This window comes from Bemisia tabaci, chromosome 4, assembly GCF_918797505.1.
Source record: "Bemisia tabaci chromosome 4, PGI_BMITA_v3".
NCBI lineage: Eukaryota > Metazoa > Arthropoda > Insecta > Hemiptera > Aleyrodidae > Bemisia > Bemisia tabaci.
Window position 1 is genome coordinate 55,692,132 of NC_092796.1, and position 17,280 is coordinate 55,709,411.

Genomic DNA, 17,280 nt, shown 5'->3' on the forward strand with positions numbered 1-17,280 from the left:
TTGAAATTGTCCATGTAACCCCTGTCAAATTTTTTGATTTTGGACAGGAAAAAAATTTTGGCGACCGGGAAAAAACGAATGTTACTTTCACCTTACAGTCAATAGACTGTAAGGTGAAAGTTCAGCGAATGCTCGTTTTTTGCCAATCGCGAAAACCAGCCGACTCGTGAAGCCTTATAGACCAGATAATCGGACTCAGTGGGTCATTTCCAAGTGGAATAACTCAGTTTCAGCCCAGTCCGAGAACTTTCGATTTTGACCCCAAAATTGCAGAATATTTTACTATAATATAATATATGTTTGAGAAGCAACAGTGTTTGCCGTTTGCATGGAAACTTCAGTAATGAAGAAATGCTTTAGGAACTTCAAATCATGTATTTGGTTTATTGTGGGAAATTGTCAGTTTTCTTGAAAATTAAAAGATTTTAGCCAGCAGCAACTGCTGTGTGCAACCGTGATAATCAATTAGAGTATGATATCAAGAAGCAACGGTGCTTGCCGTTGGCACGAGAAACCTAGATACTTACTATCCTTTGAAACATTAGTACAAGTATCTGGTCAACTGTTTGAAGTTCCTGAAGCATTTCTTCATTAATCGAGTTTCCGTGCTAACGGCAAACACCATTGCTTCTTGAACATATATGAGAGGAACAGTCAAGGCAGTTCTCAAGAAATTAATACATTGAGTAGCTTTCCAAAAAACAAAATAAAGTATGACAGGGAGTTTGCTTTGTCGCAAAGGGAGATATGTGGTTTAGAACTTTGGCCATTGACATTATACATAGGATATAAATGCAGGGTGATCCAAAAGTCGCTTCCACCCCCTTTAACTTTTTACCTAATTGAGGTAAAGATTTGAAACTTGGGAGATGTTCCTAGGTCAAAGGGAGCTACTTTTTGGCCCCCCTCAAGTTTTCAGGGGGGCAACAGACCCCAACCTTAAATTTTCAAATAGGAAGACCCCCTTTGTGATGGCTCGTTCGAGCCAGAGAAGTTTCAAATTTTTACCTCAATTAGGTAAAAAAATAGAGGGCGTGGAAGGGACTTTTGGATTACCCTGTAAATAATGGGAAGTATGAAGTATGGAAGAAGGACAAAATCTGCATTTAAATAAAAATGATTTATAATTTAGGATACTACACACTTTTATGTGAAATAAATTTTCTAAATTTACTTAAGTCTATATGAACAAAGAAATTGCAAGATGGGCTGATCTAACTAGGATTTGATAGAGTCCATGCCAAACAAGTTTAAGCACTTTTAAACTGCAACATAATATCGTCTGAAGTCAGTTTTGCAATGAAACAGAGAGGCAATAATCAAATTCACGGGTCTTCTCAAAGAGCAGTCAAAATGTCACAGATGCCTCTGAAAATTCTAATGTTCTGCAACCTTAATGAAGAAAAGGTCCAAGAGGATTACTATCGTCTGGTTCGACCATTATCATAGTGATTAGTGACAGTTTCGATTACAAGTTGCTTAACATAATTCTCATAAGGGCCTTCAAGATATTAAAATCTTGATATACAAGCATTGCTAAGCAAAATTATGTAATTTGAGGATATCATTATTGAAACTCAAAGTTCAATAAAATCCATATCTTCAATTGCAATAAACTGGATGATACCATATGCATCAATTTTTATTTGCAATTTCGCCATAGAACATTAACATGAATCATTCAGAAAGATAGTTTCTAATTATTTTTCCTTAAATTTAGGTAAGAGTGCAAAATGAGCAATTATGCTTTTAGAAAAACGATTTGATGGTTAAGAAGAAAACAGTCTACCTGCAAACTGACAATTTTACAGGACAAAGTAAAAACTTAGTAATTTTTGTAATTTAAAAGTTGCGCTTGCAATTTTTATTATAAATTCATTACAACATCATTACTGCGCTCCCATGCAGAATAGGAAAAAACTAGAAACTTCAAACACTGACTAAATAATTTCATTCAAGATATATAACAGCATAGACGCTACAGGTCTGATGGTAGCTTTTTGAGTTCAGTTTAAAGAAACTGACTCATCTAAAAATCTGATAACTACTGAATCTATCGGTTTCATAAATTTATTTATTTATTCATTTTTTATTTTAATATTTAAGATGGTTAGATTATTAGGTGGCTGTGACGCATTCTTGGATGTACAAACACAAGTGACTAATTCTGATTCAAAAGCAAGTCTTCAGAAATCGATAAGTGAGTCTGATTACAGTCAAGTGAAATATAAGTGAAAAATATGCAAGACTTGAACTTTAGTCTACGATTTGAGGAGAGTCTGGTTGAATTTTGGGTTGCATTTCGCTAATTAAGAGCATACAAACTCCACCGCTTCAATTGACTTTTCTAAATTTACTGAACGGTTTTGTGACTTCACATAGTAGTTTGAACTACTTTGTAAAACTGATAGTACTTAGTTCACAGAACTGCTTTGATGAACTGAGTATCAACTTATTTTGCTCAGCACTGTGTCCAATTAAACATGAAAAACTAGTGTAACTAGTGTATAAGCTTAGAACAAGCCCAAAATCCTCCAACTCATATATATGAAACAATAGAAATTTGAAAATAAATTCTTTACATATTTACAGTTATGTATTCTCCCTTGAAGCATGAGAATTTGAATTCTTTTTACGAGCAGGAACAGACATAACAGCTGAGATTGGAGTGTACTACTGCAAAGAATCTTCTCATTATTCAGAAAAAAAGAAGAAAAAACCATTAAATATTTCGAAGCAGAGGTATAAAAAACTTTCAAAACTCATGACCTTGAAAATGATTGTAAACTTTAAAAGGATGAAATTAAAAAATTAATCAATTGCCATATAGATGAGGCTAAAACCATCTAGGATGATATTTTTGTTCAAGACAAGCAATTATGCCTTCAAAAGTGACTAGTGACTAGTATGCCAATCATGCATCATGGTAATGATTCAGTAAAGATTATTTTTTTAGCGTGAAATACAAAATATATTTTCTATTTGCTACTTCAGATAACATTCCAATTTCTTGTGACATAGAATATTAATTTTTCTACGTTTCAAGTTTGGATTGCAATAGGTAAAATGAAAAGCGGCAAATTCTATGTTTTAGCAACGCTGGTACTCATGAGTCACTTTGTGAGAATATTACAATATTGTACTGAAAACTGAACTCTTGGATCTAAAACAACAAGGATGAAATATTGAAATTCTATGTACAGAGTAAGCAGATAAACTTAAGAAAAAAATAACAATTTCATATATTCTGAGACCTTCAAATACAGAAAAATCAGCCGAAGAGGAAACTAACTTAATAGACTAAACTACTTACAAAAAAAACATTTGTGTCGACTCTAATTTGGCAATTTAATTGCCCGACTGCTAGGCGGGTAAGAGAAAAGCGGATGACGCTCATGACACTTTCAAATAATTGATAGATAACTTTGCTAATTCACATTACTTTGTATGTATTTAAGTTTTTGCCGGCTAAATTAATTGTGATGTTTCTCAAAAACTAATAAGGTGGCTGATTACCTTGAGATCAATAAGCAGGGACAGAACAAGTTAAGATTACATATAATTTATGCTGCTTTTCATGGAGGGTATCACAACTGAACCTCATGAGCCCTGCTTTTAGAGGCAATCTTTTTGAGACTCTGTGTACTGATGCACTCAGTTTCTTACGATAGATTTTAGAGATTGTCATAACCTGTTAAAACTTAATGCAAACTAATGTTTCTCAAAGACAACAACTGGTTTTTAAGTCTCCAAGCTCCAGTGAGAGAGGGTTTACTAACTTTCACATTCTTTTTAACATTCTTCTTTGCATCCGAAAGGAGGAGTATTGATAAGGGCTGTGTTTGGGCCTAACCGAGTTGAATTTTAGCAACTTCACGATTTTTTGTTCGTTAAAGGTCTATATTAACGGAACGCATCATGATTGGGCCACTTGTGGTCTCTTTTTGGGCCTATTACTGGTCTAAATATGGTCAGAGGGCCGATTTTGGCGAAAAGTACGGATTTCTTGGCATCTGACAAACTGGCGGCAGTACTGACAGTGGCGATGATATCGACAACAGCCGGCCTTATCGGAGTTTTGAGAGCTCGCACTCAATGCATTGTTACCCTGTGTGTTGGTTTATCAGATTGCCTGGCGCAGCAGCGCATAAAATAGATGTACAAATGGCAACAGCTTATTTTCGACAGCTCCGAAAACTCTGCTCGCTATCGGCAAGAGCCCTCTTATCGTAACTTTTTCTTAACGGAACTGTTTCGGTAGCTTACTGACAACCGATAGGACAGCCCTAGCCAGCAGTAGACCCGAGAAGAGACCCAAATACCGAATTCATGACTGATTTGTTCCGAAAAATATAGGCCTTCGATGAGCAAAAAATCACGGGGTTGAGGAAATTCAGGGTAGGCCCAAAACTGGCCTTCATCAATATCCCTCCTTTGTTAGACAAACACTCAAATTCAACAAAAAATTAGGGTATCATTCGTTCACTGTCTTCAACGATGACATTTCAGTACGGCATACGTTCACATATTCAGGCATATTATACTTCTGACAGCACTAGAGATGAAATTAGCAGAAAGGAACCAAGCCACATCAGCTATTGCCAAATTTGACTGGGTAATACAATATTTTATGAGCTAACGTTTGTGCGGATTCCTTTGAAATTTTTTAGGAATTTGCTTCAAACTATGGAGAATTTTCACTGCAATTTGCACGAAAATCCACAGAACCATTTTCATGTAAAAAATTAAATTGGCAATTGCTGATGAGGAGCGGTGACAAAAAGAAATCGGGACACACACCATTCCTGATAGTCAATCATATCGTCATGGACATGAGAAACAGTTTGTATCATTACAAAATTCATCTATAAATCATTTGGTCTTTTTCTGCAAATGATTTTCCTTTAAAATTGTACATATTAACAAATTAATCTCACTGCTGTCAAGAGTGAAATACAGGGTTGCTAGATTGTACAGTTAAACCTGCCTGCTTAAAGTTAACTCTTATGAAAGAAATCCTATACCATCTGGCAACCCTGGAATTAAATATAAAATATAAACAAGGTAATAATAAAATGATCACAGATAAAAAAAACATAGGGGTTGAGGCCTGTTGGAATGACTAGGGCGGAACTTTGTCAGGGGGTGAAATAGGGTTCGGAACAATGATGTTATTTGTTCGTTGCGGAGATAGCAGTTCTTGTCGATCGCGTTCTCGTTCCCGACCGGGTCTGAACGCTTCAAGCAATAATTCCACTCGGTCCTCTGTGGGTCCCCATCGTTGGTAGCCAGCATTGTTTTGAAGCCAAATGACAACTGTTCCATGTGAGGAGCGTACATTCATGTCAGCTCTGAAAAAGTGGTTACAGCAGTGATATTAGTGGATAAGGAGTTTCAATTTGTACGAGACTGTCCCAAAAAAGAGTATTCTTGCCAACCTGAGGATGCTGACAAGTTTGCACTTTGATAGGACTGTATATTAAAAGTCGTTTCAAAATTCCAATTTTTCCAATGAAAGATTTTTCATAAAACTTAACATTAAAAAGGCGCTTTTTATGCATTTTGTAAAACTGAAAAGCAGAAAGAGGGGAGGTCCTGAGCCGGAAACCCATTTAAGTTGGAAAATTTGTGTTGTCTAGATCGGAAACAGCGCAGCTAGGTTTTACTGTGTTTTACTTTTCCTCCATGTATCAATGATAACAATATCGAGGTTTAATAAAATAAGGTTAAGGGAACGAAACATGGATAAAACACTTATATAAAGCAGTAAACTTACTTATTAATGATGTGTTGGAAGCCATGTCTATACTCATGTTCGAAGGCTGGGACAACTACATGTTTCCTCTTGAAATGGGAGGATTCCAGACGCGAAAGCGCTGATGGAGTAGGATCGCGCAAGTCTGGCAAGGTAACAACAAATGACAACGGCTCACAAGAATCAGTCAACAGCCGTTCAAAATGAGATACCATGGCATCCAGAAGTTCTTCACAGTATGGGGGATTCGCTTCAAATGAGCCACTGATTGGCTTGAAATCTAAGAGTGGCCTGAAAAAATTGAGGGTACGTTTAGCACTAATAAAAGGTCGAGGTTTTTTGTGCTAGGCTTAGGTGATATCGGTAAAAGAAACTCATTTACAGCTTGGCAATTAGAATCAATTATTTTTTTACAAGAATATGAATACTAATTTATTCTTGGACCAATTTGAAAAAGAAAAAATGATGAAATCACCATATCGATGAGAAACCATGTATTTCCGTTAGCAATGTTGCACACTTTCCGTCGTACTTTATTTTTTAAATTGAAAAAAGTCAACGTATTTTCTTAAGTTTAAAACTGCCTTGAATTTCTACTCTGTCAGCAGAATATTCTGTATAAAATTCAAGCTATAAAGTTGGCTTGTTCCTTTTTGAAAAAATAAAATAGGAGCCGAAATTTTGAAACACCACAATGAAGATACATTGTTTCCCACTTTGGTCATCGATCTCCTGAAAGTAAAAGATGGATACCACAGGAGGCCGGTAATAAACAGCAATAATGTTCCAAAAATCTGAAGAAAAATGAACATGATAAGGCAAGAATGACATTTAATTTGTCTCATTATCAACTAATATTCTAAGGAAAATTAAATACGTACCCTCTGGAGCCAAAATAAGAGTCTGTGTCTGCAAACGCAGAGCAATATTGTCTAAAGTAACAATTGAGAGGGGAAGCGAAACACTCGAACGTAACGCCAAAAGTTTTATTAAGGCACTCCATGACAGTTATAGGCAGTGCTACTTGTGAATGAGGACTGTCCGCAGTCAGAGCTTTGTACCGTTTCAACAAACACCAAACTCGTGACAGAAATAGCTCGAATTTTTTGTCATCAAAACAACTAACTCTGTATAGCTGCTCCTGTGGGAAAATTTGGAAAACAATGATTAAGAGAATGTTCAAGAGTTTTACAATCGAATGTCTTGCTTCATAAACATCTAAATAAAAATGCCATTAGTTTTCAATGTCTTGCACATCTTTTATTTATTTATTTTTTTTTCCATTTTACGATGAAAAGATAAGCCTGAAAACTGATTTGCTCAAAGACGTGTCCACTTTCAAGCTAAAAAGGCTTAAACTGCACCAAGAAAGGACCAACAAGTTTCATACTTTTGGCTTAAGGGCTTATCCTGGGTACAAAATAATGTATTCCATACACCAAACGTTCTTAGCTAAATTCAATTTTTTCGTTTCTAGAATTTTTTTGTTTTTGGTGTTGGGTATTTTACAAAATAGGCAATTCAACTCTCATCTTCATTGATAAGAACTATGTTGTAATGACAGAGATAGGGACAGTCTTTAGTAACCATGACACTTATAATGGTAGTCCTTAGTCACAATGACAATTGCATTGGTAATTATCAGTAACTTGACAGATGTTCAAGAATTTGAACAGTCCCTGGGACATGGGAAAAGCCAGAAATACTTCCATAAACTAACAATCTTTAGGTACACTTCACCGATGCAGTTTACGCATCTATAAAGTGCGACAAAATATTAGCTGTCTTCAGTTTTAGCATTGAACGTAAATGGAGGAATCAAGATGGTAGATCTTCTGTTGCACCCTATACCGTAAACTTACTTGACATTGACTCAGAACAACAGTAACAGGCACATAAGAACAAGAAAATCATATAAGAAGAGCAGCAAAAATGCAAAAAACGAGTTTAAAAAATTTGACTTTCACCCTTTTAAAAGTACCGATTCAAATATAGTATTTTCTTTGAGAAATACACCCAAATGTCACAAGTGAGCACTGAAAACAGCATAGATATGTAGGATCATTTCATCTTTGAGCAGCATTTAGCGCCAAAAACATTAGGTCACCAACTCTGTGAATGCATGGTCTAACCTCCAAGGAGTTCATGTGGATAAGTTTTCCAGATATAAAGGAATGGGTTGGATAAGTCATTTTTATTTCATGCTTTGATTTATGCAGACACCAATGATATAATGTAAAGAGAACAAACCAATTTCTGAAGGTAGATATTATTGATTGGCTGTGCATCACCATGATAGCGCAGCATTGATTGTTCCTTTTCCAGCAAGTACTCAATAGTTGGAAGCCGTGTACAAGGAATTCCGAACAGCACTGGATAGCACCAGACTTTTCTTCTGTTTACTTCTGGAGGTGGGACAGGTTCTAAAAAAGAAAACACAGAATATTGAAGAAGCTTGTGGTGTAGAAATGTCTGTATTACATTATTGTAGAAGTTTCATCATTATGACTGATCTTTGACCGAGAGATTCCGTTCTTTCCCTATGACGCACACAGCTCAACCCTGACAGAAAGTCATAACACATTTTCATTTTGGGTACAGTGCACCATTCAAAACACCCGGAGAAATATATGCTTTTCAAAATATCCAATCATGTTCTATGTTTCATTGGATAATTCTTAAAATTGTTATTTGAGATTTATGAAGATTAGGCTTTAGTTGCATGAAAAAGAATTTGTTTTAGTTATTTTGTCTGACTTGAATCCTCTAATTTCTTAAAAATCATACTCAAACAATGTTTGTTTTAAGCTGCAACAAAAGTAAAAAACCAAGAAAAGCCAACTAAATTTATCATTTTTGTCAAATTGATCATACTTTTTTATTTTGGAATTAATATTTTAAAATATTCTGAACTGTCCTGGTGCCTTACGGCAATAATTTGAAAAAAAGTGGTTTAATTTTGTTATTTATAAGCTTGGAAAAGAGCCAAACGCACAGGTTCATTATAAAGCTTGATGCATCCTAATGCTAAAATGGGATATTATTTGACTACAAGACCACTTACCTGATATACCTTGCTCTTTGAGTATTTCCCAGTGTTTATCTTTAATTTTTTTAGCATAGTCTGCTGACAAATGATACACTTTGAGACAAATACCTTCTACAGAACTTTTTACCGTTTCTGTTAGATGAGGCTGACACTGTGCCTGAAATTCAAACAAGAAATTATCCTGATCAATAAGAGCAGTTTAAAAGAAATATCCATGAAAAAAACAAAAAAAAAAAAACATTTTCATAAAAAAATTACCTCATGCACACATGGATATTGTAATGATGTGCTTAAACATTTTCAGCACCCCTTGGACTGCCTTAGAAATACCTAATTAAGGGGGCTGGCGAGTGGCCTTAAACAGAAGGGGAGGGTTAAAAAATGTGTAATACATACATTACGCTGCTTTCACAGCGCAGCCTCGCGCTCTGCGACGCCCAATCGCCATTGCCCCCTATCCTCCCAGAGATGATTAGGCAATTGGCACCTTCTGATCTCCTCTTCCACCCCTTGTTGCCAACCTTTCACAGGATGTTCACGCCGCCGCCTTTCGGGAAGAACCCAATCAAAAACCTGCTTGGGCGCCGGATCGTCTGTCATCCTTCGCACATGTCAATACCAGACCAACTGCTTGGACCTGATATCGTGCACGATGTCCTTCTCCACACCCAATATCTCGCGCACCTTTTCATTGCAGATCTCTCCGTGATATACCAGCAGACCTCCGCCAAAAGTCCATCTCAGTTGCTCTAAGCATGTCTTCACTCCATTTTTTCAGTTGCCAGAACTCACTCCCGTAAGTTACAATACTTTTCATGATGACATTGTAAATTGCGCGTAAAAAATGCCTAATAATTACCTAAATTACGCTTACATAATTTATGGATAGTCTTGGCCTGGCGTGCCACATCTCATCTCAGGCCCTGGTACCAGTTTTAAGGTTCAGGTCCCATGACTGCCCCCCCCCCCCCCCCCCGGACTTACCATAGAGAAAAGAAAGGAGGTGTTTGCATCTTGAGGACTGTTTACTCTGTGATGTAGGTCCGTACAGGTACTCCAGAAAAATCCGGAATTGAAAGTATGAAAAATGGACTACATATAACATCCGATTTTTTTGCTTAAATCAACTCATGATATGATTTCAAACACTTTATACAGAGGCACTTTCTTCCATGAACTATACCATTTCCACAAAAATCGATGATAAAATAGTCCATACCGACATACATCATCAAAAAAATCCAAGATGCCTGAAATGCAAACACCTTCTTTTTCTTTATGGGCCCATACCACCTGAAGGATGGTTTGTAATACTTAATAGGAAAATTAATAAGGCTAAGGGGAGAAGTTTATTCACATTTTTTTCACTTTTCCTTAAAAAACAAGGGTTACATATAAATTTGAAGTAGTGTGTCACGGGCAGCACGGCGCACAGGCCCCAGTATCCTCCCCCCCCCCCCCCCCCTTATGACAGGTCTGGTCTTGGCATGTTGGTCATACTTCCGTAGACTGGTTACAGAAAATATTCTTCTTTGTTAAATCCATATAAACTTTCTGCAGAAGCTAAAATCAAGTTCTTTCCTTTTCCACCTTGGTTATTCATTTATTTATTCATTTTTTTATACCAATTGCTCTAAAAATCATTTGATGGAAAATAACATCCTTTTACTTATAAGATTCTTGTTAGTGTTTCCAACACAATGGCATTTTACTTGACAAAATGCTCAGGTACGGCTGCCAAGGAAAAGAGAAAAAACTTACCTTCAAATGAGCCAATCTCTCTTGAAAATCATCATAGGTTGCTCCAACAGTTCTCCTTAGCCACTGGAATGTGTCTTCTGCATTCCATTTTATCACTTTTCGACTTTCAGAGGATGCATTCCTAAAAAAAAATAAAATAAAACTAGGTTGACTTAACAATTTTTAAAAGTGGTGGATTTACCCAAATTTCTGAACGTCAAAAAATCTGATTACGATCCCCACAAAATTATGGCGAGTCATTAATGTGATACGTTTGATTTTAGTGCCACTGTGAATACTTAGAATTATTTCTTTCAAAAAGTTAAAAACACTAAATATCGGATCGTTGCATCAACTTTTTACAGCTTTCCATGGTTTCTTGGAATTGAAAGTAGTTATGTTCTCCTCATAAACGGAAAAATCCACATGACACAACAGGAGCAGATTGATTGGCTTTGATGAAATTTTTCTCATTTACCTAGACTCGATCATTTTTTTTGCTGCCTCGGCATACTTAGAGAGCTGTTTGCGAGCATCACCAGTGAACTTTGGCCTGACGAGTTTCAAGGGTATATCATTCATTATTTCTCGATACATGGACATGGAGATTTCTGGGTCACACTGGCTCGGCAGGAGCGGATCACAACCTTTATCCACTACTTTCCTCTCCAAAAGCCATCGGTTGAAAGAATCCTCCGGTGCGGTGATGGCTGCGAACAGAATACATAATTTTTAATATTTTTGTAAAATTGAAAAAATTAAAAATTAAAAAAGAAAGAGAGATGGACTAATGATGTTAATCAAAGGTAACCGAAGTGGGGGTAAGTCACTGAGGAAGGTGAAAATTTTTTAGGACAATTAGGAATTGGCACAAACAAATTTTATTGCTGTATCTGAGAGTGCTTGGCAGGCTGCGTTTGCAGTATTTTTTATGATTTTTTTCTGTTATGGAAAATTGTAGAAAAATAGATTTTAAAGTGAGAAAATCTGCTGCCTTGTGACGTCATAAAGCAGTATTTTCCATTTAAACACATGTACTTTAGCAGAGTAGGTCATTTGGTCATATTTTTTTTAAATAATTGTTCATTTTAGAACCAAGGATATGCTCATGCTCAGTTCGCTCGGTTGTTTCTTCTTAAACATTAAATTTACAAAATTTTAGACACCCTGCAAATTCGCCATGGGTTGAAATTTTGTAGTTCATTAAAACATATCAAGTCAATACATTTCCATAATATGAATTTTATAATTTTCTTAGCAATATGATAGAAAAAGGATGAAATGGTTAACGGTCATTTCTTCTAAAAAAATATTTTGCCCTTCTTATTTCAGGTTTTTGTCGGGGAATAGTTCTTCAGCTTCACAGAGTACATAGAGTCGTAATGTAAGTGGGTGAGCTGGCGCCACTTTTAAGCATTTTCCAGGTCCCTAATTCCGAGACTCCTGTGTGACGCCGGGTCACTTTTTCAATACATGATCGATTGTTTGCAATACACAGGTACCCGGCCATCCAATGTTAAACAAAGAAGATAAGAATCACCACGTATTCCAAACCGCCATTTTGGATCGAACATGTATCAAAAAAGTGACTCGAACTCGGCGCACACCGGGCTCGGAACTCGTCGAGCAGAACATGGTGCCAGCTCTCCCATTTACATTACGACTCTATGTACTCTATGTTTAGCTTCCCCCTGAATAATGATGTACTTAAAATTAGGCTTTGACACTTGATAAATGGCGCTAACAGAAGTAGTACATGGCAGATGTGTTATTATAACAAGGGGCAATTCTGCCACATTTAAGGCGTGAATTTTGAAATAGGTAATGTGAAGTCTGATTAACTTGGAAAAACCGCCAAGTCGGAATGAACACTTGACCGCAATGCATTTAAATTCAGTGAGGTTTCATGCAACAAAGTTTCTTAAAGCTTCTATAGAGAAAATAATTCTGAAGAGAATACTTACATTCTCGAGACTGGCAGAGCTCCTGGTAACACATTCTCAATTTATGGACCACTGAGTATCGATAAGCCTCAATATCAGGATGTGGGTGAGGAATCATGGATGCTTGCCTCTCATAAATAATCACACCTGTTGGAATTTCTAAGTCCCATGGACCGCTGATGACAGAAAAAGTACAAAGAGGAGCTATGAGTCTCAATTGGAGATGAAAGCAAAAGTGTTTCATGTTTACCGCAGCCTAACAGATAAATTATGTTGTCTTCTAGCAGACAGAATTCAGAAAAAAGTAAAACAAAGATTCATTGATGGCACAGAAAAAATTTCATGACAGTTAAAGGCAAGCAGTATGAAATGTGGCAAACATGAAGATGGAATCACTTCTTGGGGTCAAAAGCTGATAAATACTTGTTTGGTTGCAAAGTTGCAAATCTACACTCATTTTTAGTTTTTAAAGAGAAACATAATCAGACAGTTCATCTTGAGATTTTTTTTTTAAAAAATTAAAATAAAATGTCTTTAATAAAATTGGATTTATAAAATAATAAATCAGACAGTTCATCTTGAGATTTTTTTTTAAAAATTAAAATAAAATGTCTTTAATAAATTGGATTTATAAAATAGTACAGTGGAGTTAAGCATTATTTAACTTTCGCCATCATAACGAAAATTAAGGGAGAATCTGCTGATAGGCAAAAATCACCATTTTTTGGAAGTTGGTGAATTTGGATATTTAATTTTTCCATACGCCTTGGTTGCTTGATAGTTTCCAATTCTTAATTGCTTGCATGCCTATATTGTATGTTCTAGTGTATATATGCTTGAATGAGAAAAAACGTTAAAATCGTCTAGAAGTGAATTGCTATACTCACTTTACAATAAATTTTTTAGGGGCAGGACTGCCTGTGACCTCTTCGGATGCTCGTCTTTTCAAGGCAGCATTTGGTCCATTCATTTGTGGACTGGGTCCAGGACCACAGATTCCCAGAGGATCCGTAATTGGGTCAAACTGAGAAAAAAATATGCACAATTCATTATGTGCTAGAATCATCTAAGATTCGAGGTACTGAGAATAAATTTTTAAAATTTTTGAGGAAAATTATTGCCAAAATACAATCCATGAAAAAAAGGGATAAGATCTTCTTCATGACCAAGCCTCTTATAGTAGTGAAGTGTTTTACTGATGAAGGCAATCAAAAGGCACTGAATTTGAGATAAGAGTTTACTTTGCGCTACTCAGTAACAGGTATATTCAACAATACCCATGACTGGTGCGGTCTTTGGAGGTTAGCGTGTTCATTGATGAGCGAAAATGGTCCTCATCACACTAGCTCAGCTGAGACCAGAGGAAACAAGTCTTCCTCATCCTCAAATTTGGTGCCCCAATTTACATATTTCTCATAATGCCCTGACAGAGGTGCAGAAAGTGCCAAATCTCGGCATCCTTTAACCTCAGCAAACGTAAGGCAGATATTGGGTTGTGAGGCAATTTTAAAAAGTGATGATGATTTTTTTCTCTCAATACTTTAAAGAATGGGAAATACCTAGTGCACATCTGACCGGGAAATCAGGCATTTTGCCATAAAATCGGACATTAGGCTGTACGGGAAAAACCCCAGAACATGGCAAGCAAGCGTCATTTTGGAACTTGCTTCACACCTGTGTTCCAACAGAGCGATTACTTAGTCATGCTCATGAAAGTAAGATGACTGTTTTGACTCTTACTTTTACAGTCATTTTTGTACTTAGAGCCCTATAATTCAAAGGTAATCTTCCTCAGACGCTTCGATATTCTTTCGTTTTTTTAATGAGTAAGAGAATGAGGTAAGTAATTTTGATATTTCCATGACTGAGATGCTTGTGAACTCATGAGTGAACTTACTTGTGGGGGTTTGATTTCTGGCATTTCCCAAAGCGATTCGCCAGTTAATTTGTTCCAAAAATATGGCCTATTTTCTCTTTTGCTCCAAAATTTTCTCCATCCCACTTGTAGTAGTTCTGGAGGTAGATCATGTTCCATGAATCCTCCCACGGGAGCACTCTGTATCATAATAGGAATCAAGAAAAAAAAGCACATATTAGTAGAAATTGACAAAATTCAAATAATTTCTTTCAGCACTCATTCAATGTTTTATACCTACTAGACAAGATTCTCATTTTAGTGTCCATGAGAGGCAATATGGCCTCTATCTTTGATTTCATGTCAATCTAAGGATCAAATTTTGAATATTGAGAAGATATTGTACGGACAAGAAAAGAACTGCCCTAGCTCACCAAAAGAAGCAGTGATCGCGATAAGTTGCGATTTGATCGGAGAATGTATTGCGATTTTTTCGACATCGATTTATGGAAATATTATCGGAAAAAAATTGCGGTATCATCACATGAATTTGCAATGAAATTGCGATTTCATCAAGGGCGATTTATTGCAATATTATCGAATCAAAAATCAAGATAAAGAAAGGTAAAATTTCGATTTTATTGGACGCAATTTCATAGAGATAAAATTGCAAACAAGATCTGGGATAATTGCTCAGGTGTTGATGATCCTAGCAGTTTCACTGTCAAAGAATCTGAAAAATCGCAACTTAATTTCAAAATATTGTGATTTTTCCTTTGCAAAATACAATGCTACTGGGGAGGGAGGCCCACATTTTCCTTTTCCTGAACCAAAATTAAACATTTTTCCCCCCTTTTTACATCATACACCCAGGAAAATCAGAACTTTGGTCCGCCTCATGAATGAACAATTAAATGTAAGCAAATTTTCTATCAGAGTAAGGGCTCTGCTTTCTCTCCTACAAACAAAAGGTGGTAAACAGCTAGATTGTTACACCTAAAACAGTCGGCATGACAATAGTTCTCAGCCCACTTACGTGAGGCGTTTGAGGCACAAGACCCATCACTGCGCCGGGAGAATGAGAGTGTCCATGATCCAATACCAATGGACTATGGTGGGCGGGAGGCTGCATTTTGATTGGCACAGGCTGATGGACCACTACTGGCGACTCCCATGCTGATGGTCCGGGACTAGCCATCTCCTGAGGTTTACCGCCACTCACTTCGTTCATTGTAACTCAGAGGTCTGTAACATTGAATTTATTTTTCCATTATTAAGAGGAAATGTGGCAATAGTCTAAATAGACTGTAATTCAGTTCAAGTTTTGCAGCACCCGGCACTTGAAAAAATTATGAGAATTTCTGTCGGGTGAGATAACAACAGTTCAGTAACAACTTTATACTTAACAAACGAATTAACATGGAAGCTACCTCATTCGATACTCAATGATACCATCCTAAACAAATGAACTTTTGTTATCTATCGTTTTGCAAACTTTCATAAGATCAGTAAAATTTAATAGTGACATAGAGCCTTGGTCAGATAAGTTGATGTACTTTTAGACTGCAACAGAAGATTCGCCATCTCCCATTCACTTCACATGTGAAAGTGACATCAGACAATCTGTTGTCAAAGTTTAGAAGTGCGTTGACTTATTTTGTATAGACTCTGCACACTTGCATAGCTACTGTGTCAAATTTTAGACCAATGTGATCTTCGGCACAAGAATGTATTGATGCACGATTACCAACTTGTCAAGCAGGCACTTCAAGCGGAAAAATTGATAGGGACTCATACGAAAGTTGAATAAATTCCAGTCAATTGTTTCCTAACTGTAAGTTCTTTTAAAAATTGGCCGTTGTGAAAAAGGATGTGCATTAAGATGGATAGTGGAGGCCAAGAGGTAGGTGCCTACCACTTTGTAGGAACCCTCTTGCATAACTTTTCACTTTTCAGCAATACCACTTAAATTGGAATGGGTAAATCTATTTTGTTGAGGGAGCATCCGCAGACCTTTAAAGAATTGAATGGACTCAGAGATTCATCTCAGTAACTGGTAGGAGTTGAGATAAATGCGGAGAGATCCAACGTAAACAAACCTGGCAAATGTAAACACAGCAGGGCTATGATCACTGATCGTAGGTCGGAGCAAATCTGAGCATCACATATCACTACTAGTACAGACAGTGAGCTTAATAGAGACGTGGACAACGTGATAAAAATGTAAATAAATAGCTAGAAATACCTACAGGATAGCTAGCATGTCCACACAAAATTAAACGATAGTGATAACACAGCAGAATGTTTGGCACTGATGCTTTCAGGACTCCAACTGATCTTAGATCCAGTGAGAAATATCATCGATGGCGAGATGGATGTAATGTGATTATCACATTAGAAGATCTGCTTCAACTAAAAATTAATGAAGATAGTGACCAATCTTCGGATGAGGTACACTAAATACCGATCATTTGGAGCTGAAATTAGTGAGTAAGCTACCAAAAGGGCGTAACATACGTTAATACATTGCGCCAAAACGTGTAATAGTATGAAACATTGAATGAATAAGTGAAAAAAAAACTCACACAAATAAGAGAAGACATAAAAATTAGTAAATACAGAAACACGTTTAACTTTTAAGTCACAGATTTCATCAAAGCGAGCAACAACTCTCTCCTCGCGACGCCATTTTACTGACTGACAAAATTTCTGAAAACACGACAAGAAAACGGTTCTTCCGGAACGAATGGGGGCAAAATGGGGGCAAAACACTCAGCAAGCGGGCGATTCAAGTTTCAGAGTGACAACAATATTTTTTTCTTAGAACTTAGAATTCCAGCTTGGAAAAGTGCCAAAAAAATTAGGGAATCAAAGAAAATATAACATAAATGCTTGAAAATTCCAAAGGTAACCGACGTGAAAAATAATAAATACAAAT

At 36.5% G+C, this 17,280-nt stretch overlaps 1 protein-coding gene across 2 annotated transcripts; it reads right to left on the bottom strand.

Annotated features, from left to right (window-relative positions):
- Window positions 1-1,101: 1,101 nt before the first annotated feature.
- Pcif1 (Phosphorylated CTD-interacting factor 1) lies at window positions 1,102-17,202 on the bottom strand. Of its 2 annotated transcripts, none has more exons than XM_019047152.2 (12): window positions 16,928-17,202; window positions 15,379-15,587; window positions 14,385-14,543; window positions 13,375-13,511; window positions 12,509-12,663; window positions 11,023-11,254; window positions 10,566-10,686; window positions 8,820-8,961; window positions 8,006-8,178; window positions 6,637-6,896; window positions 5,777-6,046; window positions 1,102-5,351 (listed from the first exon to the last, which is right to left on the bottom strand). In XM_019047152.2, exons 2-12 carry the CDS (start codon window positions 15,571-15,573, stop codon window positions 5,123-5,125), a joined length of 2,073 nt encoding a protein of 690 aa, XP_018902697.1. In that variant the 5' UTR covers window positions 15,574-15,587; window positions 16,928-17,202; the 3' UTR covers window positions 1,102-5,122. The 2 variants fall into 2 exon arrangements, with proteins under 2 accessions (XP_018902697.1, XP_018902698.1); XM_019047153.2 differs by lacking the exon at window positions 16,928-17,202 and adding an exon at window positions 16,592-16,891.
- Between the last annotated feature and the right edge of the window lie 78 nt (window positions 17,203-17,280).